Source organism: Rhagoletis zephyria, unplaced genomic scaffold, assembly GCF_001687245.7.
Source record: "Rhagoletis zephyria isolate East Lansing unplaced genomic scaffold, Rhagoletis_zephyria_1.1 Rzeph_scaffold_02019, whole genome shotgun sequence".
NCBI classification, from domain to species: Eukaryota; Metazoa; Arthropoda; class Insecta; order Diptera; family Tephritidae; genus Rhagoletis; species Rhagoletis zephyria.
In genome coordinates, this window is record NW_016159103.1 from 32,691 (window position 1) to 57,988 (window position 25,298).

A 25,298-nucleotide genomic window follows, 5' to 3' on the forward strand; every position below is an offset into this window, starting at 1 on the left:
TGCCGCCAAACTTGACATATGTTGATTTTCAAGTTTATTTGCTTAAATGCGGCCATTCGCCTGGCCTCATAAAAAAATCCAACGGGAACCAAGTCGGACGATCACGGTGCCGAAAGACATCGACTCTGCGAGAAATTTTTCGCCTGATAATCCTCTCTTGCAATAGAGCGTATCAAGGATACTTTTAATGATCAGAATCCTAAAGTTTTTTTTGGCTACAATTTCTTCGGCCACACTTAAGCTTATAATTCACTCAAGCTCTTTTGGGGGGAGATTCAGTAACCTGTTAACGACAATTTTCGAATCGGTATCGCTTTTGTTGACGTATGGTACGAATATTTTTACGTTAACAAATGCGATAGCGATCCGAAACTTGTCGTCGCTAACTGGTTACAGAATCTCCTCCCTGGCGTTGTGACTTTCGACGCTCACGCCGACATAAAAATTATAGTTGCATAGCGCATTAATTGAATCAAAAAACCTGGGTGTGGAATTTCAACTTATTGGTATCTGATCTTACGATATCTAATAGCGAACGAGTGTGGATGTATATACATACATACATTATTATTATTTTTATACATATTATTTATATACATACATACATACGTATAGTTTGGCACATAAAATATGCTTGGTAATTACTTGTTGAATTTGATAATTTTTTCTGGTGATTTTGGTAGAAAATAAAAAATCCTTGTGGCAACACTGGTACCAACTAATGCTCGCCCGCCCCATTTTCTTCAATTTATGAAGATGATGAGGATGCTTGTTAAGAGATTGATGTAATTATTAACTTGGAGTAAATTGCGTCCTTAGTTTTTGTAATATCGGAGTTTTCGTATTTCTGAAATTTACCGCTATACATATGGGAAGCTGCGATTTAAAAACCTTTCAACATACTGCTTTTTTGTACCGATAGCAATATCTGTACACAATTTACCAGAAGTTGATAAATCGCTTACCGAGATAAACATATATGTGTATAGTGTATAGTCATACATATGCAGATGGAGCCACTGCCGTTTTCCAAAACTTTGCAATAATCTCGACAAAAGAGTTGGTGGTGGGGTTTATTCGGAACATGCCTAACTGTATCGTTTAGCTTCCACCTTCCTGATTACTGCAGTGTTATCGCAACGTGCACACGGACAGACAGACATGGCCTAATCGTCCTCTATATTCATTCTAAGCATTTTGGTGTACATTATATATGTATATGTCTAGATCTATCTCGATTGCTTTAAGCTGTTACAAACAACCGTAAAGCGAACAAATTTATAGTTGTGTTTAGTGAGCTGCTCTAGGTTACGCCAGGTTAAATAAGATATCTCACAAAATTGTGTTTCATTAGGATTTTTCTTGCTCTAACTTACTCAAATTTTTGTTTCATGAGCCTACGCTAAAAGGAACTAGAGCAACTTAGAGCACGATTTTCTGCACCAGCTTCTTTGATGGAGTAACTTAGAGCAAGCAACTGTTTTGAGAACTTCTGCTTAAAAAGTGTTTCATGATATTTCTGATCTGAGTTGCTCTAACTTGCTCTATTGTTTTGTTTTTTGACAGCTGCTCGATTCTCTTCTAACTTCACCTGTTCTGCACTTTTTCGGTCTCATGAAACACAACTAATGAATCATCTGCGAATTTATTTCACTTTTCTATGTGAACTTGTTGTCCTGAAATAAATAAAAGAACCACGAATACTAACAAAGCAAAAATTTACACAAAACTTATTGCTTTATTAGAAAAAAACGAAATTCCTCTGTCACGGGTGGGAGAACGTTTGTCACGGGTGGGACACGTACGAATTTTTATATGAAAAGGAGCTTTTAGCGTGGCCTATATTAAAGAGTATTTATTAAAAAATATAAGAAGCCAGGTAGAGGTTCCATTCACTCACGTTTTATCTTAGGATAGTGTTTTTTATATAGACGACACCGCCTAGTATCGTCAGCAAAAAAAAAATATATTAAAAGTCAACGCGCTTTTACGTAGTTAATTTAATGGGCTATATAACTGCATACCTAGAATTTTTCTAGAAATTCTGAATAAAAAGTTTAAAAGTTGTGGGTGTAATAGCTAAAGTTTGTTTAGTTTTTATAATTTTGTATGAAGTTTGAAACATGGATTTTTGTGTAGCTGGTTATGTTATGTGCTACACTTTTATAAAAAAAAAACTATAAGCAGTAAATAAACAAAAGAAATAGTGTTATTTTCGCACTAATAACTCAAACCATATAACAACATTAAAACTTGTTTAAGCACCCTTCCCAGAATGAAAAAGAAGGCGACTCCGTCCGTGCATTTTTCCCTCATCTAAAGTCATTACTCTTTTCTACACATTTCTCTCGTTTCTTAGATAAGTTGTGTAAATCAAGTGTGTAGCGAAAAACAAAACAAAATATTGTAAGCAGAAAGCTGGTCGGAACACGCGCGCCTCATTGTCAACAAGCCAACTGGCTTAACTGGATAATGTTGCTTACCTTTGGTAACTGAACACCAACTGAACACTCGTACCTACCGTTTTTTGGTTTCAACGTCGTTGTTTCAGACATCGCCGTCATATATGCCGCTGTTGTCGCCGTGGCAATGCCCATTGTTGTCGCCTCCACAGACGCCGCCGCAACGGTCGAGTACAGGAGTATGACGCAGAAACCCAACATTAGCACTCGCCAACTGAAAGTAAATGATGGGAAAAGGAAATTAGTTGCATGCAATTGGAGGCGTAAATATGTGCATATACATATATATATGTTTGTACATGTGTGCATATGTATTTGTGCAACGTTATGATTTTACATGCTTTTCAGTATGTACATAGTAACTTCCACTAATTGGTTAAATGCATATAAATTGTGGGTAGGTCATAATGATAGATGTGAAGGTTGCAAGAAGTGTAGAGATATTATTTATTTGCCATAAAGAGAATTTTGCAATATGCCATTATTACGGGCATCGAGAAACCGCAACGAAGCAACGAAGACTAAATACATAAATACTGCTTTTAAAAAGTAATTAATTTGGTCTTAAACTACCAGCAATCTGCGTAAATAGCGAGGCTCTGGAACAGTCAAAGCTGGTGGTGTAATGTTGGTTGGCGCATTTGCCAGTATGTAGGCCAATTTGTTTGCCCGAAGTTTTTAACTATAATGTGCCAAGACAACTAAACCATAATCAGTGCTTTCTTTATCTTCTCCAAGGCTTACAACCTCGGTAATGACTGGGGAGCCGAAGCGAGCCTCCACTGGACAGGCTAGGCTGGCTCTTTGGAAATACTTTCACTTGAGATAAAACAAATATTTTGAGTACAGCTAACATTAAGTTGATTCCAGGGCACATAACCCGTAGAAACTATCTCCGCTCAGTCTCACATGCATCGGATTGGCCTGGTGGCGAAGACGAAATGCTGTCTACGTCTTGACTAGACTCACAGGGCATTTCTGGCTATGATAAATGCAAGCCATTTGTAAAAGAATTGAAAGACTACAGGCAAGGTAGACACAATTTTTCAAATATTGATGGATTTAGTTTAGTCTTGGTATCAAAGGGGTTTTTGGGCCCGCTGACTACGAATATGCAGCCAAATTTTGCACCAGGTGGTGTAAGTAGTAATATTTAACTTAACTTATTAATTATTTAATTGATTCTAACTTTTGAAAACGTCGGCAACTCTCTTTAAAAAAATATCCTATCTATATCCGATCTGCGCGCTAAACTTCACTGAAATCTGCATGGCCGTTTCAGCGTGAAAGAGCAACATACTCATTCACTCACAAATTTTCACTCGGAATCTCAAGCAAATGCATGTTTTTATTGGGCATCTTCAAATGGAAATGGTTAAGTTCTTTACGAATCATGAAATTTTCTTTAAAATGGCATTCAATCTTTAGTGCATATTTTTGCATATTTTGTAAAAAATACCTGTTTTTGCATATTTGTCGCGCATATTTTAGTATATATTTTACATTTAAATTCAGCTGTAATCTTTCGCCGAATATTCAACCGAATATCTTCTCGGATAGCCAAACGGCCATTAAGGCACACTCTTGTACCTCTGTTAGATCTCAACTAGTGGAGAACTGTAGGAAAGAGCTCGTCTACATCTCTGATCAATACGAAATTACCCTAATATGGGTCCCGGGACATTTACGGCAACGAGGCAGCGAACGAACTAGCAAGGTGCGGCACAAAAATTACTGGAATGTATCACTTGAAGGCCAAGCAGAGCTGGAACCTTACAAGATCGTAGAGAATTACCCGGCAGTTCTGGGTGTCCTACGATCCACTTAAAAGCATACCTCTCCTCGGAATGAGCAAAGAAGATACCTACACACTTACTGCAGTGTGCACAGGGTACTGGCCCGTTCGGGTACATGCCGAAAGGATTGGATTGCCCTTTAACCGGTCCTGTTCCAGTTGCGATGACCCTGGCTTAAAAGACACACTTCCTGTGCGAGTGTCCAGCCCTCGCAAGGATGACTCTTAAGACACTCGGCAAGCCATTCCTGCAGAATGTTTTAGAGTCCAGCTGCCTCTCTCTGTATGACGTACTGAAATTCCTTAAAGCTGCCAAGTGGCTGTAGGTTGCACGAGTTGTGGAACAAAAATGACAATCCACTTAAACCAACCAAACATTCATCTGAACCACAATTAAACTGTGAATGTTTCTATTTACAGCAGACAGTCTGCTTGATTATAAACTAATCTTATACATACATACATAAATATCGTCGTTTAGAGTACAAAACCGCGTATCAACAAAATGCAAAACCGCGTTGATTATTGAAATATTGTAAATAAATATAACGAATTATTTCCGGTTTAACTAAAATATAATTAAATATTGAAAGGGAAAATTTTTGCAAAAAGTACCTCATTTTAGGAATGACCAATAGAGTAACAATAAGAATACATATTACGTATGCATTTTGGAAATTTTCCTCCTTTCAATTTTAATATTTCATTGAGACAGTAAATTGTTTACTAATATTTTTAATAATTTCGTGGAAGGGGGCTCTTATCAATGGCCTTTAACTTGACCTGCACTGACGCATGCATGTATGTATGTATGTTTAGAATGTCATATTTTTCACATTCGCGAATGCGAATGCGAATTTACTTGGCATTGCACGAGAGTTGTCAAACAAGTAATTTTTAGGAAAAAAAAACCGACTTAAAAAATATATATATATCTATATATTTCATGATCCAATGATCGGATCTAAAAATTAGTATGGGACCACCTCTGAGACACTACCTTTCCGTTGCAAAAAGAATTATTTAAATCAGTTGACGTGGTGGAAAGTTATGCGGTAACATACATAGAAAAAAAAATATATTCCGACGAACTGATAACCTCCTCCTTTTTTGGAAGTCGGTTAATAAGGAGTCTGTTAAATGAATTTTGCATGTAAGCGGTTACCCAACGCACAGCATTACATATGTATGTAAAAGTCTGTTGGTTTTTGATTTCTACGTAAAAGTGACATGCTATGCAATGCAGTGCAAAGTATGCATAACTGAGCTGGGATTTACTGAGAGTTGTTTATTTTAAAAGGTTAAATATTTCGTACTTGCACTTCGACAACACAATTCTCGCAGTCCCTTCAACAACACCAAGAAATTAAGAAAAACGAAAAATCATTAAAAATATCTCCCATGCGATTTATTTAATTTTACATATGACTTATGAGTACGGTGACCATCCGTTCTGTTTTTTGCAGGACCTTACTGTTTTTCAAAGGTCGGTCCTGCGTAGTTTTTCAAACCTGAAAAACCTAAATATGTACTGATTTTTTCCAAGTGTCCTGCATTTGTCCCGCATTTTATTCGTTATTTTAAAATTATCGGACAATGGATGGATTTTTTCAAAAAAGTGTTTTTTGGTACTTTGCGTAGCTTTTCTTCAATATCTCATGAACAGATCTCCAAATTACCGTAAGCGACTTGCAGCTCGAAGTGTATTGATGTGCCTCTTACCAAAATATATAACTTGTGGCGACTTCAATGAAAATTACTAGTGCTTCAGGCGAAAAAAGTGAGATTTTCAATCAAATGCGCAGTTTCATTTGATTATTTTTTTCATTATTTAAAAAATTCGATAAAGACGATATATCATTACAGTAAACTTTGAGCCAAAGATAATGAAAATCGGATTAGAAATCTAGATGCTATGGAGCGCAATCTGCTCAAATTATATATTTTTGTAAAGGGCACTTTGTAACTCGTCGTTTACGTCGATTCATGACGTCGATTTTTGACAAATAACTGCGAAAAGTACCAAAAAAACAAAAAAAGAAGGGTATTGTTTTCGTTTTGAACGACTCAAAACTTGCCTATAAAATAATCTTTTAAAGATTTTCACTTTTCGTGTAAGCTATTGTAATTATGATATGTTTTACTACACTTTTATAAATATTCATGTAAAAAAAGGATTAATATCAATGAATAAAACGTGATTCATTTTTAAAGCTTAAAATGTAATAAGAATTTAAAATCATAAATACTCTTTTGATATTTTTATACTACGTAAATATATGTATGTAGGCATATTTTTGAAAAATTCTCCTTCATTTTGAATCCATATTTATGGTCACCGTACTTATGAGGCATTATTTTTCATATCGGACACCAAATTTTGTGTCACACTTTCTATTGGCTTAAAATTTTTTTATGGGTTCTATACATAAAGCAAACTAACGCGTATTAGAGGAATTTTTCTTTTCTTTTTTCTTCAGAGATATGATTTGTCAAAGTTTGAAATTTTTCGTGATTCTGACGATTCATGTACTTCTTTAAAGCGTTATATCTCGGGCTCTGCTCATCGTAGAGACTTCATCTTAACGTGGCTTTAAAGCTAAAGAAATATTTTAAAAATATTTCTTGAAAAACGCCCAAGCTTTCTCTACAACACCTGTTCTTGATGCTCTGCTAAACTTACCATCACTTTGCACCTTCATACCTGGGGAGGCCTTAAAGGCCACCTACAGGCTTAAGAGAAATGGATGTGAGTATGATACTAGGTGGGGCGAGGCGGAGTTTTCTGCTGGCAGAGATCAAGACAAAAGAGTATTTTTAATGTCCAAGATAGAACGCCACCTTTGCTGAGGAGATTCCACAAAGTTTACGTCCCTAAGGCTGAATGCTGTCTTAATTCCAGCACTGAGTCTGGGCTCATCCACCGTCAAATTATTACTGATGGCTCCAAAATTGTCCACATCGAAGGTAATGGGAATGAACTTAAATTTTCTTTTGGCGAATATGCCTCTGCATTCCAAGCCGAAATATTTGCAATCCTCAAGGTCATGGACTACGTGGTGGAAAATAGCTGGAGATGCAGAAGTTTACGTGCTAGGTATTTGCTTTCATTGAACAGATTGGACTGCAGGCAACTTGGTGGACCGCTGACTGGCGCAAACACCTGACTGTGATCGGCATTTGACGTTCCGTTTATTTGTAAATCAAGTAGATTTAAAAAAAATATATATTAAAAGGAACATGAAAACGGAACAAAGGGCAGCATGTAGCCTGAGTGCCGTTTTCTGCAAAAAAAGATTAAATAAAGATATAGAAATAGAAATAGATAAAGATTAAGATCAAGATTACGATCAAGATTAAAATTAAGATTAAATTTAAAATAAACACTAAGACTAAGATCAATATTAAAAACAAGAATATGACTACCATTAAGGCTCAACCGAAGATTGAGATTGAGATTAATAATAAAATTAAGATAGGGAACTCGATTGAGGTGTAGACTGTGACTAGGATTAAGGCTAAGAAAATTGTTCGTTATTATGCTAAAAAATACTGAGCCTATACGCGTAATATGTAGGATCATACGATTTGTACATTTGTACAGATTTGTACATTTTCACAGTTACAGAGCGGTGTTGTTTGGAAAGTTGTTATTGAGCGGAACTCATTATTTCTAGACAACACCGCCCTGTGACTGTCGAAGGGTACAAATGTACAAATCGTATGATCCCTTCTTAAGTATACATATCTTCGAAGCCCCCTACTGAACACTCGTTGACTTCATTTTCGTTTGTTGATACATAGCTATATATAAACTTCATAAAACAATCTGCTTGTAAATACATTCCTACACATACATACATATGTATGTATGACGTATGTACCTCCATGGGATGCATGCGTTTGACATTTACGCATGGAAATAGAAATACATAAATACAAACAACTTTTTGGCGTTGTGATGCATTGCCATTACAATTTGTATGAGTATATTCAACTCATCTGCCAAGCGCATGCTGTATAGGTACATACATAGGTAGGTCCGCCTTTGCTACTTACGCAATAAATATGAAACCACATGCCTTAAGCTTTATTAAAAATTTCTTTCTGTTTTTTCTATTTTTACGCGCTTCAAAAATATTTAATACGCATCAAATAAAAATTTCACAACAAAAAATTATGCATACCTACATTCATACATGAACACTACAGTAAATACCAGCTGTATCTTCGTATGGATGTACATATGTATGTATGTTTTATTTTTGCAAGCAGCGCATTGTCCCGAGCGAAATGTACAAGTGTGCATTTTACTAGAAAGAAAGCAATATGCTTCGCACACTCCACCCCCAATAAAAAGAGTAGCAAATAAACAATTGTTAATGCATTGATAATTCTACTCACACTTCGACATCAAACAATTATTGCGACTATGTATTAATACATGTGAACAAAGAAAGAAAAAAATATTCGCCAAACACGTGGTTTCCAACTACATGGTCTCCGCGATTGTAGGCAGGGCCGGCTTTAGCCATCAAAGCGCATCGGGCGAATCATACATATGGCGCCTTTTTTATTTTGTATTAACTATAAAGACTGGTTTTCACTATGTCATATTTCGACGCCAAAATTTGTCAACATATTTTGACACAAGTAAGCGGGGTATTGCAAATTGAAATACTCACCAACTTTCTGATTTAGGTCACCTCAATGGACGAAGCTAGGAGTCCTATAACAGGCTAGGCAATATTAGCCCTATCTGATACCCTCGTTTCTTTATGTTTAACAACAAAATTAAACTACGTTTCTCGCCACCGAACTGAGGAGTTTGTAACTACATACCCAGAGGACTCGTTAGTGTCTTAAGTGCCAATTGGCTAAGCCTGCAGGCACGTAAACCCAGCCTCTTTACTTATTTTCAACCATGTAGACCATTTTCTTAACTTTATTAAAACAAATTCACCGCGATAAAAGAATATTATTGCCGAGGCAGGCAAGGCCCTGTCAGTAACATATGTACCAGGGACCGAACATAACAGTTATTGATGAAAACTGTCATGAAAAAATTCACTATGAAGTAAATGTTCTACAACTAAGTGATACATGCCACCAATCGATTTCTTTTTTTCACCGAGACTCAAATTCGGAAATAAATTTTTATTTGCAATTTGTATGCAAAATTAAAATATATAACGATTTTTTGTTTGATTTTTATATTATAAATCCAAAATAACAATTATTTTTGATTTTTATATTATGTCTTAGATAACAGAAAAAAAATAATTGTTAAACAGCGATTTTTTTAATAAAAGTTGTAACTGTTACGTTATCTGGTGAGTAAGTACTAGAACGGAGTACTTTCCGTCAATGCGTACGTCAGGTCAATGCACTTTTTAACAAAGAGAAATCTCCCTGAGCGAGACAGGAATATCGATTTATCATACTTTAAGATCAGACTGTAAATGCCGGAGATATCCCGAAAATGTACGGCAAAAAAATATTTTCGAAATTGCCTTGCATGTACGGCGAGCTTTTCTTTCTGGTACGGCCTAATGTATTTACATACTATATATTTAGTTAGCAGAAAAGTCTTTGTAATAATTGCCTGACAAGTGATGATCAGGTTATAAGTTCGCTCGAAATGAAACAATAGTAAAAAACCTCATGTTGCATCCGTATGCATTTGTATATACATATGTACATTAGGGTGTCCCGTCAAAAAAAATTTTTGAGCTACTACGATAGTGTAGAGGTATCGAAATTTTGCGTAATTTTACACATGTTAAGAAAAAGGTAAAAAAATCAGAATTGTGTGTCATTTTGAGGGCTCTATCACGTATTTTATATGAGAAAAAACACTTCTTCGTAGAAATAGAGATAGAATCCTTGAAAGTCAAATTTTTCAATTTGCAAACTCTTTTTCTCTTTAGGAAACTTCAAAGAATAATATCTAATTTTTTACTCAACGATTTTTTAATACTAACTATTTTTTATAGGTCCCCAAACTCCTCAAAATAATTAAATGGGGGAACCATAATAAAATTATAATAAAAAAAATTAATATTAAAAAAGGTTAAATAAATAATTGGATATTATTCTTTGAAGTCTCCTAAAAAGAAAAAGATTATGCCGATTGAAAAATACTGATTTACAAGGATTCTATACCATTTCCACGAAAAAGTGTTATCTCCCCATATAAAAAACGTGGAAAAAATGTATGGTGCGGTAGAGCCCTCAAAATGACCCACAATTCTGGTCTTTTTACCTTTTTCTTAACATATGTAAAATTAGGCAAATTTTGATACCTCTTGCGATAGTGTAGCTCAAAAAAATTTTTTGGACGGGACACCCTAATGTACATATATATGTGTGTGCAACTAAGTATAATAGATATACGTATGCGCATACAAATGCATGTTCATTCATATGCTGGTAAACCTTTGATGAAAGAAGTTAATTTAATGCATTTTTTCAGCGAATTTATGAAATAACTATGCGCCTTTACAGCGTACCTCTGGCTAACGAACTAAATAACGTGTAGTTTTTTGATTTCGAAGTATGCAATTTAATTTCCATGTCAACAATTAGTGATTGTATGGAGCCAAAACCAGAATGAAAATTCCAACTAAATTTGCTAAAAATTAAAGAAAGTTATTTTCACAGCGCAATTAACGTTGTTTATACATAAATACATACAATTTAATCACTGTCTATGCGCACATGCATACTTACAAATATATGCATATCGGTCTTTATAAATATACCTATACAACATTTTTTAATAAATATTGGCTCGAATTTTTAATTTTAATTTTTTGTTGAAACTTTGAATTTGATAATTTTTTTTTTTAACAGTGAACTAGTGGCATTTGATTCTTATCATTTTTTTTTTTCAAAATGGTCATTAGGTCAATCTAAAATGCTGTAGATAGCCATAAAGCCAAATTCAAAATGGCCACATTGTGACCATTTCAAATGGAGATAAGGTCCCTTGATGTGGTCATAATGTCAACTTCCAATAAGGTCATGGGTCTCATGTCACCCGACCAAAGATTTGCCATATGTAACTTCTATGTACATGCAATGCAATGCCTAGCATTTGAGCAGTTTTAAATAGAATTGGGTTCACCCGCATTAATATTTGCATAGATAATCTGTATGTATGTAGTTGTCAACTATGTACATATATATCTACGTTAATTTAGATCAAGGAAAAAGGCGCGCATTAAGCACACGAAAGCCCATATTTTCTAAAAGTGACATCAGACATAATGAACAAATTTATGTATAAATATAGTATTTGTAAGTAATTTTTAAAGTTATCTCAGACCAAGTCTTTAGTTGTGAGTTTGAAAATAATTTTTTCCTATTACACTAATCAACTCTCGAGACATTGAAGGCTTAATCTCATTTTTCACAAAGCGAATATGAACTAAAAAGGTGCAGTATTATAGAGTTTGGCGATTTAGAGCTTCAATTGAGGGACCCCTATAGGAAGATTTTCTCATATTCTAAACCAGGGACCGAAAAAAATAATGAAAAAGTTACGCAAAAAATGCCCTTTCATTAATGGAATTTTTAATTTTTACGGTGACCATATTAGTGGGAAATATTGATTTTTATTTTTTTGATTATAAATAACCATTATATCAAGCGGTTAGTTACTTGTTATCAAGCTCAACTCTCACAACGCTTTAATTGGTTTTTTTTTCCAACTCAAATTATATATAGAAAGGGTTAATCTAACAATTTTTTGCATTGCCGTTAGCGCGGCACGTAAAAATTAGATTGGCTCTTTATTTTCAATGCAGTAATCATTTTATTATGTATGTATGTAGATATGTGTGTATATATATGTATGCATATTGGCAGCTCAATTCTAATTGAACTTGACTCAGAGGATCTTCGGCGAATTTGAATGAATGCTTTGTTTTTTCCACTCAATTAATTTAATCCCAAACATGCAAAACTTGTTTATTTGTTTCGCCCGAACGGACTTAGCAAATGAGAGATAGTAGTACATGTTTTTGTTTGCACGATTTGTACCCTGCAGCGCAAAGCAAAGGTAGGCAAAACAAGCAAGGATAGTGCGGTCTTCGGCTATGCCTTACTTTGGGTTTACACCGGACAATATTGTGGAGGCAATTATGTCAAAATGATGTGTTTGTTGTAAACGCGGCGAATTCATATTACAACAAACACATCATTTTGCCATATTTGTCCTGAACTTCAAAAAAAAAACGATATGCTGCAACCCTTGCGGAAACATGTGCAGCATTGCCAGCTACCAGTGGTTATTCGAAGTCAGCTGTATGAAGGAAAACAAATTGAAAAGGAATTAAAAAAAAAACACCCATCCAGTGCTTACTTATAGTAAAACTCTTTGATTATACATATTTTGAAGAAAAGATGGTTTCTATTACATTTGCAATTATAGCAGCGGAGTAAGAGCGCGCTATGGAAATGAATTCGCGAAGGTATTCGGAGCTGTCGGGCATAGTAACCATGGACGCATCTATCTGGTTGAATTGTTGAAACACAAGCCATAACTCATCTTATGCGTGAAGAAGTGGTTATCAAAGGAAGTTAATGCAATAAGAGCTTCTTCCAAGCCATTGCAAATATGCATTTTGTTAGGTGCATTCGGCCGCGCTTAGGCATTATAACCCTTACTAAGTAGAGTTCTCCTTTCTGTGTACTCCATCCACAGTATTTTTGCGCGCAGAACTTTGCAAAAAAAGTGTCTAGTTGAAACCGAATTTAATAATAAACTTGTGGTGGGAAATTTGAAATTGAAGTCTAATCCTTTGACTACACATGTATGATAAGTTTTTTAGGTTCGGGTCATGCGTTTAGACACAACAACCCAAAATCATAAGTGTTGCAGAATAGGAGTGTTTCAAATTGCAATTTTTCGAATAACTCGAAAACTAGTTTTGGAAAAAAGGCGAATAATCGAACACCTACGTACATGGATGTATGTACTATGTCCAAGGCTAAAGTAACACAGGCGCGTACAAATAACCCGCATTTACCTGTAGTGCACTGAATTTTTCTAAACTATATAGGTATGTAGTACATACATACATACATACATATGTAGTAAGTGTTGCTAGCCACATTTTTGCTTAGCCAACTCACTGCGCTATGTTGATGTATTCTTCATTCTTCAACCAAAATGTTGACGACAGCAGTGCGGCGGCATTAGCATTGGCCAAGGCAATGTCCTCTTCTGCGTCATCAACATTACCAACATGCTGTTGTGGTATGCGCAGGCACGTCCCTGCAGAAAATGTGACTTGCTCAGAACTAGCGTAGAACTAGACCTTTTGCCGACAGTACTAGTTTTAGCTCAATACCCAAGCAATGCTTTCAACTGCCCAGTTTTACACGGCGAAGTCATTGGCGGTGGCAATTTTCGCCCAGTGCATTACTTTGCAACTAGTTTTTAACTGGTTCCTTTTTGGACAGTTTTTTTTTTTTTGGTAAGAAAAAGTTTTTAAGATTAGATTTCTTGATATTTTTACGTTTTTTCTTTTCCTTTACTGATTCCATGTTGGTTACATATTTTATATAAAAATAAAGAAAATATTGTAAGCGGCACGACATACAACAATACGACACTTGCGACACCAACGATGCTTGAGTCGGTGGTCTTCTCGCTGAGCTGCTTTCATATTGCACGGGAAGTGAGAATTTGTACACTTACACCGCAAGCTTCAACTGTCCCGCTCTGGAGCCGTTTTGCACTAGTTCAGAGATAGTTCTGAAATATGTTCTTCTGAACTAGCGCTTTGCCAGCCTATCTCTAAATTTTACTGCAGGGGTAGTAAAACCATACGTTTGTCCATACATATGTACATATTAAACTGTCGAGATTGCCAAACGTTTGATGAAGAAGAGTGGGAAGAGCATATGAATAAGAAGAAGTCCAGTTTGTGGTGTTCAGCCTTGAATCTTGTTACGGACCCATTTTAATGGTGCTTCCGTGGTACATATGTAACTATGTACATACGATACATATTTATATACATATATACATACATACATTAGACCAAAGATACATATTAAGGCATTGCATTTGTTGGCAACGTTCTTCTACCACACTTTGCTCTTCACAATGAGTCCAATCCCAGCAAAAAATCGGTAATCGCATTTAGTGGTAACGTGTTCTACAACGTATTGCCTTATATTGTCTTCTTTTAGGCATTACCGGTAATGCATAGCAGAATGTTCTACAATATTTTATTAATTTCGCTGCTTTGATTCATTCATTACGGGGAAAGCAAAGTAGAATGCTTCAACCCAACCCAACAATTCTTGTCTATCGTTACTTTCTGTGGAAAATTCCACAGCAATTTTTAATTTACAGCGAAGTTGAAGTTAGTCAGTGAAGGGAAGTACAAGGTGGTGCCCTTAGAGGGGAGAGGAGAAAAGGGTGCAGTGAGACCGGAAGAAGAGTGGGTGGGTAAGGGAAAGAGGGGGAGGCCAAGGGAGAATGACGGCTTTTTGTAGGAGAAGCGCTCCATGCTGGCAAAGGAGCTCTTCAATCGACTGATGTCCATTCCCGAGATCAAATCTAGGCTCGCAAAGGCAGGACACAAGAGCAGCAGGTGTTGAGATGATTCCACCTCATCGTCCTCCATGCGGCTGGTGCAGTAAGGGTCATCAATGACATTCAGTCTTACGGCATGATTACAGTGACCAGTAAGCACTCCCACCAATAGTGAGAGATGCAGCTTGCTTAATCTCAAGAGCTCTCCAGACCGCCTCCGGTCCACCCATGGCCAGAAGGATTTTGCCACCCTGCATCCCAAGGTCTTCGCCTAGCGCTCGCTGGGCTGACTAAATGCCCATCTGTCCAGAAGCACACCACACGAGGTCCTTATCCGGAAGTAATTCCTCGAGGGTTCCTTGTCATCAGCCATGCAGTTGCCAGCGATTTCGCTGTGACCTGGAACCAAAATAAGCTTAATAGCGAAATAATCAGACGCGATAGGGAAGTCAAATACTCCCTCACAGTTTTCGAACGCACCGTCAGGGGGCCAAAAGCCGTGATGGCTGCATGGCTGTCAGAGTAAATATTCACCTCCTTAAAAGATGATACATTAGAGAGCAATCAATTCCGAAGCCTCTTTCATCGCGGTACTTCAGCCTGGAAAACGCTGCAGTGATCCGGTAATCTAAATTTCAGGTTGATGGAGTGTTATTCGCAGTAGACACCTCTACCCACCTTCCCATTCAGCTTCGATCCATCTGTAATTAAGTTTACAGGTTTTCTCATAAAAATGAATAAAATTAGGGCGTACGGTCTGGAAATTTCAAAAAAAAAAAACATTTTCGATGGGACCCTAATACGTATGTATAAAAACTGAGTTATAAAAATTTTAATTAATTGTAATCTTTTAAGACAATCGTATTTTCTAGGGCTGTGCGATTATTCGATTACTCGAGCAAGTAGGTTTATCAGTTATTCGGTTAATCAATTACTCGAGTAATCAAGATTTAATTTTAATTTTCGAAAACAGAAATATTGTTTTCAAAGAATCAAGGAACTTCAACTACTTTGTATTTAAAGAGTACTTTGAAATGTTGATTACTCATTTTACTCATAATGTTGATTAATCATACAGCAAATTTCTCAAATATTTTTGTTTTTGGTTAATCAAAATCTTGATTACTCGAGTAACTGAACTTTTGAGTAATCATAATTTCCAATTAATCGAATAATTGAGTTATTTACTTTATGATTAATTCAAATTTTGAATAATCAATTAATCGCACAGCCCTAGTATTTTCTGTTTTCAATTTAATATGCATAAGTTGGTACTTATCTAGGCATTCTACATTAGCTTCTCTGTAAGGCATTCTTTATTCGCTTTTCTGGATTCTGTTTCTCATGCGTTCTCCCCTCGTTCGAAGGTAATGCAACGGGTAAGGGCTTACGGCCAATGACATGCCCATGTTAAAATAATGCCTTCTTGAAGCGAAAAGGTAAGCGATTCTCATCGCCTAATTCGATTCCATTTGAATTTCTGTGGTAATCGTGTTTTTGCTGGGAGGAGACCTTCATACATACATACATACATACAAGATATATGGTTTATTCATATTCCCGCATTGTCTGGCGTAAGTATTTGTGTGTGTGTGTGTGTTGAGTTCAGTCCTATGACGAGTTGTGTGCTTTAACTGGACATCCAAACATACCTACCTTTTGCTTTTCTGCGGCTTTCTGCAATTCAAATTATTTCGTTTTTTGTTTCGTGGAAATCATAATTTAACATTTTTAACAATAAATGCCATATCAGACGTAAAAGTCCACATGCACACACAAACACACTAACTAGCTCCTATAAAGGCCAAAATGTGAATGTATGTAGATTCTTTTTTGTTACACAATGTCCACGTGTGTGAGTGTCTGCACAAGTGATCTTCACCGGAGCTAACAAGCGGCCGTCAGAGATGTTCTTTTGGGTTGAAAAGGCTGTGCACAACCGCGCGGCCGGTTGGCCTACCGACTTTAAATAGGCGGCTTCTGATGTGCTCGCCCAATTCAAGAGTCAGATTACTGGGAAAAAAATGAAGATATCTGAGAATTGTCATTATTATATAGAATGTATGCACTTATTCAAGCATATGTATACCTATACACGTTTGAATGTATTTGTACGCGTTTGTGTGTGTGCAAGTATTCCTTTTGTTTTTTTTTTTTGATTATTTTCATACTCGTAGTGTATGTTTAATTCTGAATCCGGCTTTGCGATTCCGCGAGCAAGGGTGCGTTCAATGTATAGCGCGACTTTATGTCACTTCTTGTTAAAACCACAGCTGAAGAATTGGCATGTTCGCCTATTAAAGATGAATTTAAACAGAAATAAGCAACTGTTGGCTGCTGTTGCTGGTGGTTGCTGCCTATTGGAGCGGCTTAGGCTCGACTTGCGTGTATAAACACATGTATATGTATATTAGGGTGGTACTTAAAAAAAAATGGACTATTACCAGGATTTGGAATTTTTTTATCGCAATAATTCGATAAAATTCTAACTTTTACCAGCTATAACTCAGAGAGTTAATGATTTTACATAAATGAGTTTGAATAATATTTAAAATTTATCAGATTTCCAGCCACAATTTTGTTGAATTTTTCGGATTTCAATTACATTTTTTTAAACTCTGTTAGCACCCTTAACATTTTTTTTGTACGTAAATCAAAATAAAGGGGTGCTCCAAAAAAAAATTAGATGCCGATCTTTTTAAGGACCACCCTAATATGTATTGATACATACATATGTAAGTCTAAAGTTTAAAAGAAGATATACTTAATTTGTATAGAGTTCAACGCAAATGGCATGAAGTCTTCTATTCAATTATGCGTTATTCGCTATTCCCGCTAATTTCATATTTCAATAAATACTTGACTTTGTGTTTTTATTTAAAGATTTTTCAAGGAATTATGCGTTACATTTAATCAGACTTAAACAGTTTTTTTCTCCAGTACTCAATACTGTCCATACAAAGTATTTCAAGTGCGTATACATACATATACATACGTATGAACTATTCAGATGTCTTACCCTGCAGTGCGCAAGTATCCCCATGAAATAAAGTTCCACGTTCAGAGATAGTATCTAACAGAACAACACTTGGACTGTTAAGTGGCCTATGTCTCTAATCCTTTTCTAATACATGTCTTATTCTTACTAAAGTAAATAGTAACGACTACTGCAGTTAGTCGTAAGGATTCGACATGGATCAGACAAGGACATGAGCCATTTGGCGGGCAGTAGAAAAAGTTTTTATTTTTCGAGTTTTGAATTGTGACGTTATTGCACAGGACCATCGATTAGTCTGTTTGAGCAAATCTCCAGTCAAAAATATCCAGCAGCATTTGGAGAAGAGTAACGAACGATTATCTCTCAAATTAAAAAGAAAAATATCTCAAAAAATACGCGAACGCAAAATTAGCAAAAACTTGTTTACATACAAAAGTGTGAAACTGAAAACACGAAAAGAATATAAATTTAAGGTTTGGCTAAAGTTATTTGCTAAGCAAACGTAAGTAAATGAGTATTTGCTTTATTCCGAAACATTTGCCTGAACTGCAAGTTATTTTTAACATAAAAATCATCCAAATAAATTTCATAATTTTCATAGATTGCAACCAGTTGACTTTGATAAGCTGTTTTTCTTGCTGGCAAATTGCTGCTGGTAAAAATTTTTCCAGCAGGAATTAGCAACTTCACCTCCAAGTCAACTGTCAACTGTTACCTACTTTGCAAGTTTTTTGCCTACGCGAACCCCAAAACCCGATAATTTGCAATAATTACCAGCTTATCGAACCGTCTAGATATGTACATACATACATATATTTTTTTTTTCATACGTTTGCCGTTGTGTTTAATTGGCTGTCATTATGTTATCCCAAATTAGAATTTGTGCTTATCAATCATACACTAATCTACTTGCTTCACATACTTATGCACAGCCGTACCGGCATATATACATTTTACAGTCCCGGTAAAAATAGTATCACATGTCATTATACTGTAACCTCGTTGTGTTTAAGCGGGTCTCTGCACACATAGGGCACTGCTTCACAGAACGGGATTCGAACCTGGATCCGCTGAGTTGCAGCAATATCCAATCGGCTACCACGAACCCTCCACTAAAATTCCTTGTATGCTTCGTTTATTTTTCATTCATAATTGACAACCGCTGGCCGTTTTCGTCAATGTTGTCTTCGAAAATGCCCCCAATCCGCATTAATTTTGAGATTTGACCCTGGGAATTGATCTTAATAAATAGCAGTTAAACTGGATCAAAGCTTCTTATGTATGTCTATGATTTTAGCCTGCCAGCTTTTTAAAAAAGGAATTTGAAGATCAGCAAAGCAGCGCTATTTCTTTTTATCATCCATATACATATGTATGCATATATGTACATACATACATCGTTTTTCTGGTATTCCTTTTTAACTTTGCGGTTTTCTTTTCTCCATCTTCTTTGTTGGTTTTATCTGAATTGATCAATGGATCGTTTTGTTTCTGGTTATGATTTAGCATCCATTGTGCTGATCTTATCAATTTTATGCCTTTCAATGTTACCTGAATTCTCGTCGGTTTTGACATATTGATTCGTTCTGTATCTGTCAATTGGTAGTTTATTAATTGTATGAGTTAATGTATGCTAATTAAGCAAGATAACGAAACTAATTGAACAGATGGAAACCGAAAAAATGAGAGTGAATCTGTTAAGAAGTTTTTTATGTATACATACATACAGCACCTGCCTGCTGCCTTAGCTGAGTTTCTTTTGACGTAACCTGTTGGATCATGGTTCGAATGAATGGTGTTGTATATTGATGAGAAACTATTTTAGATTTAAAATAAATAGCTTCTACTTATACCTAGCAAGGTGTAATTTTTTTAATTTACAAATTTTTTTTTTTTTTTTTTTTTATGACACACATTCAAAAGTAGGCTCGTGCTGTTACAAGATATACAGTTTTATATGGAGAAACTATAGAAAATTTCTCAAATCCAGATATCGTTTGCAAATAAAGCAATACAGCTGACTATAAATATACAACTTAACAGCTGATAGTTTAAACTCGGTTTAACCCAGCCAGATTGGGCGTTTAAGTTTAGTTTAAGCTCAGTTTAAATTTGACTGAAAAACTGCAGACAGAGTTCAAACTTAGTTTAAATGACAAACATAGTTAAACTCGCACTGAAAAACTGGCCCTACTATAGATTGCAGTTCGTTTCTAAAGTCTTTTGTTTTCACTCATCGCAATATTTTGCAAACGACTGGGATTGGGATTGGGATTGGGATGCTTTTGGACGTATAAATTATTTTTGTGCATGCACTGTACGCTGCAAGTTGCGGAGTAAATAGAATATTTAAGTACATTTGTTTACACTAGGGTTGACACAACAAAATGACAATTCCAATAATTCAAATGATTACAAAAAACCACGCTGACTGTGTGGTTAGAGGTTCGTACTAACACTCCGTAGGGCCTTGGTTCGATCCCATAAATCCATTTGCCTTTCAGAGGCGGCATAAAACTGTAGGTCCCTCAAATTGTGTAACAACGACAACAACATCAAGACGCACACCATAAATTGGAGGAGATGCTCGGCTAAACGCTTAGCACAATAGTTAAAGCAGTCATAAGGCAGTGTCACACGGTTGGTACATTTGTACAGATATGTCTATTTTTTATATTGGGCTATTGGTAAAAATAAAACAATTGGGACGACAATTTTATTTTATTTTTTTGTAGTCACACGAACTTCTCGGGCAATTTGTCGAATGGGTGGGTGGGTACTATTTATTTTTTGATATGAGGAAAAAATAGAGCAGAATTAAACCAGAATTTCAATTGTTAATAAAAATTCATTTATTGGTTTTGTTAAAAAAAAATTATTTTTTTTCTGAATTTAATTGCATCAAAGTCTATAAATTTTTTGTCAGTTAAATTTGTACTTGAAACATATGACCCAACGAAAACTTTAAGAAATCATTTTTTCCAAGGGGGCGCAAATTGGATACAATCGCATATGCAATTTTACAGTGGTGCTTATTAGCATATTGGTAGGCACCTATGTACCTGCATACATTCATATGTACATATGTATGTATAAATGTATGTGTACCCATATGCGCAATAGATATGGTGCTGCGTGAAAACGTTTAAAAGCTGCTTCGCTTCAACCTCATTTTCCGAGGCAAACGACAATTGTGCAAAGTTATTTTAACCACGTTGAACACATTGGTTAAAAAATATTAAATTACTACATCGTTTGATAGTAATAGACGAATTCTAAGAAATAAAACTGTTATAATATTTTCAATTTACAAAAATGTAATTGCAACCAGGTCACAAATTGTATATACATATAGTAGATACATATATTATCAAAAATTTTAATACTAAATACCAAAGTGCCAAAGAGCATTACCTGCCTCATATTTTAAACATTTGCTTAGTGAAATTACGCGCAAAAAATTCGGTCGATTTGCATCGATTCCTTCTACAAATTAAAAGTAAATATTTCAAGCTACCTCCGCATCACCAGCTGACATGCAAAAAGCCGTAACTGACAAAAATCGCTTAGTGTAAAACGATGACGAAAATGCATCATAACCAGGGCCGAAGAAAATTAGCACGAAAAAATCAATTTTAAGCGCTTAGATAAGCATTAAAACATTGGGAAATATGCTTGCAAATATGCTCGCAAAGTAAAAGCAAAAAAATTAAGTACAGTTTAATGTTTTCTTTTTTATTCGGTTTATTTCAAGAATTGAAAAACTCCTATGGACATACAAGTGTTGCTTGATATTAAATATTAAATAACGGAGATCTGCGTTGGTCGTTTAAATTTTTTTAAATATTCGTTATTCTCCATTTGAGATAAATTATGTAAATCTCTTCAATAACAGCAATGCCTTCCCGTAGAGACGAACCATTGGTTTTCAATTTTTGTATCCACGCAGAAATGAAATTGAAGTTAGATGTTAATAAAAACCAAATCTGTTTATAAAACGATTTTTTAACAAGACACCCAGGGCTAGGCAACGAACGCAAGCGCGTCGCCGAACCATTATTTAGATTTAATAAATGCTAATGGCGTAATTTCGTAATGGACGGAGATAATTAGCGAAGTTAGTTGGTTTCACCCCAAATGAAAAAATAGGTAGAAACTAATGATGGTTTGTTCTTGCATTTTCATGACAAGAACTTTTTGCCAACTTTCCTGGTACTCAAGTATCAAATCGTAACCGAATGACATTTCACACCCTGCAAAAGCAAAGAGGCTGCTGGCTGTTCTTGGTTGTATTGATTTTACATTCAATCTTCAGATTTAAGTATTTTGGAGTAGTCATACAAAAAATTTTTGAATATACATATATATGTATGCATGTGCATATGGGTAAATTAATTCTAAACTAAATATAAATGTAAACTTGTACAATACGTACATATGTACATATATAGTATATATGCAGTTGAATATGAAAAATAAAAAAAAAACTCGCATTTACTTACCCAATGCAATTGTAAGATTTGTGCGTTGTTTTTAAACTTTGCTCCGTTTTTTGTAACATTTTTTTATTTTCAGTATAGAATAGTAGCTTCATTATTCATTTATGTGCTTATGTGAATGGAATCGTACTATGTATTAAGAAATGATAATTTATTGATCACTTTTTTTATTGGTATCTTAAGTTCATTTGAATTGACGACAATCTGTTGCACAAATTTGTATAGTATTTATTATTTAATATCTTTTTTTTTATTTATCCTTGCTCACATATGGAAATACAGTTTACACCTTTGTAGGCACAGTTCTAAAACAATATGAGAGATTAAGTAAACATTCCAAACTTATCAAAAAACGACACGCCTTCCTATTCAAAAATAGAACTATATACAAACTTTGCGGTGATATATCAATAGCGTTTTGCAGTGTAAATGAAGCAACGTTCAGTTATTTTTTAAATGTTCATTTAACACGACAGCATCATTTTATATTAACTGGAACACATTTGTATTTCTGTTAATTTTTTTTTTCTAAAAAATTGTCAACTAAATTAATCTTGCGTATTTCTCTGAACCTTCCAGATAATTCAATATTATAGTACATATGCATATGTGCAAATGCTATATATGTATGTACATATATTATGTAAACTTCAATTCTAAGTAAACTACACCAAATTTAAATCGTTCGATTTATGTACATTGGGGTGGTCCTTAAACTATCAACATTATGGGGCACCCCTTATTTTGTTCTGCGTATAAAATTAAGTACATCCACAAAAAAATTTATTTAGGAGGCACTGAGAGGGTTTAAAAAATTTGATTTTTTAATCGCCAAAATTCAACAAAATTTTCACGTTGTCCGGTTGAGTTATTACTCGAGAGAGCTTATCTATATACATACATACATATGTATGCATATAAAAATGGATAGTGGTTTGTTCGGATGCTTAAAACTTAAAACGATTGGATACTTCCTTCTGCACAGTCGCGCAATGTTTGTGGCGTAAATCTGGCAATGTCATGCTTTGCACACGGCCAGTTATATGTGGCGTGTTTTCGAGTTGGGAAACCATTCTCACTCTTAATTTACGCTCCGGAGCAGAAAACAAAAAATGTTGTGTAGCAGCTTTATGCCGAATTTCCACTAGGCATTGAAATCACAAAAAATGTATGCTTTTTTAATTTATAGATACTTTTTTAATTTATAGATAAAATATGGTAATATATTATTAACTGCAAAATTGAGTGTACGGTGATTTTTTTTTAATATTCCCGATGTTTGCCATGGAAAATATTTTTTATTAATTTTTTTTTTAAATATGGCTCATGTTTTAACAAACGACATATAAAACCAAGATTCAAAGTTAGTACGAAATTTCTATATTCCCAATCGACTTCACAATCTACTATGCTTAGCTACCAGATGAGCAAACAAAATAAATAGTTCGAAAATTGAAATTTTATTCTTATATTGAAGATTTACAAAATAATTAGCCATTGGTGGGGAAGGCAAACACCGAGTTTAAAAGAAAAAAAAAGATTAACACCTAAATTAAAAAAAAAAAATACTGAAAAAAATCATTAACCAAATTAAAAACCGGCTGTTTGAACCACCGATCTTATTTGAGCATTCCTGTTTCTTTTTTTTTCAACTTGGTTGTTTTTTTTTGTCAGATTTTGGTTGGTTATTTTTATAACAAGTGGCAACCGTGTAAAAGATCTCCGACCCTCACCGAAGATAACAAATAGTATGAATTAATGTTTTCACTGAATTTTTTACTTGTTTCTGTTCTACGTAAACAGCTAATTGACCCGAAAAGCATGCATATGTACACTGAGGGGAAAAAATATTGAAATCAATCAGAAACTTTAGCTCCCAGCAGGTTCGGGCTCGATTGCCGTTAGAGGCAACACACGCTAAATTGTTATATGAAAATATTATTTTTAAATACGAACATTTTTAAACGATGATCAAACATAACGTATTCTGCCTTATCCTGAGTTTCACCCGAAAAAAATTCACCCGAAAATGTATCATCCGCCTATAGTAAACACCAAAAGTGAAAAGTGAACCGGTTCGGGGAAAATGAGTCTCAAGATAAGGCTGATTATAATCATTAATCAAATATAATCAAATTAATTAATTTTTACTATGTATTATTTCCCTCAGTGTATACTCAGTATAATATATCTACTGGACTATCGACATTCCGAAAATATTTAACATAATTAAAAAACAAATTCCTTAGCATCCCCGGGCTTTCATTTCTTGCTTGTGTTATTTTACTAGCCCCTACTCGGGTTTTTTTCAGAACCCACTGAATGAAATAAACACTTATCAGGAGCTTCAAATTTAATTCGCAGAATGATTGGTATTTAGTTTAACGTTCTTAAAAGATTACTGTGCACTATTTTATATGAATTTACATATGTACTACATACATACATATGTACATGCATTGGTTGTTAATATCCCAGCTAGCCAAATCCGGAGCGCTCCGAATATAGAGTGAAAAGGACTCCGAATGTGGAGTGTTTTTTTTTGTGTTATCTTTTTTTTATCTGAGGCTCAATTCTTCTTGTGCGTTATGGTGAAGTGATATAAATAACACTGAATTTTTGACTTTTCCCTGCACTTCACGAACACCCAGAGCAGGAATTGACCCCTTGGTCTGTAAACTAAAAAAAAAAATTTCAATCCAGAAAAAAGTGATCGTCGTTTCCGAATATTCCTGAAAAGGGGCACAGCAAAAAAAAAAACTGTTGACGTTGGGGCAGCTGCAAATGCATTTAGAGGTAAACAATAACGCATAACAAGTAATTTTTAAGCAAAAAAAAAATAAAACCGACTTCAATTCTCATATAAAAATTTAAGATCATCGTTAATTTCGTCATGATCCGATGATCGAATTTAAACCAAATTAATATGGGACCACTTGTAAGGTAACACCTTCACAAAAAGGAGAATGTTATCAATTCATCGGAATAT

At 34.9% G+C, this 25,298-nt stretch overlaps 1 protein-coding gene across 1 annotated transcript in view; it reads right to left on the reverse strand.

Annotated features, from left to right (window-relative positions):
• LOC108365848 (cytokine receptor-like) overlaps positions 1 to 25,298 on the reverse strand; it is a 52,372-nt gene that overhangs the window by 23,703 nt on the left and 3,371 nt on the right. Inside the window, 2 exon segments of the mRNA XM_017620035.1 lie at positions 2,522 to 2,676; positions 22,313 to 22,438. Coding sequence (XP_017475524.1) covers positions 2,522 to 2,676; positions 22,313 to 22,371 — 214 coding nt within the window. The 5' untranslated portion in view covers positions 22,372 to 22,438.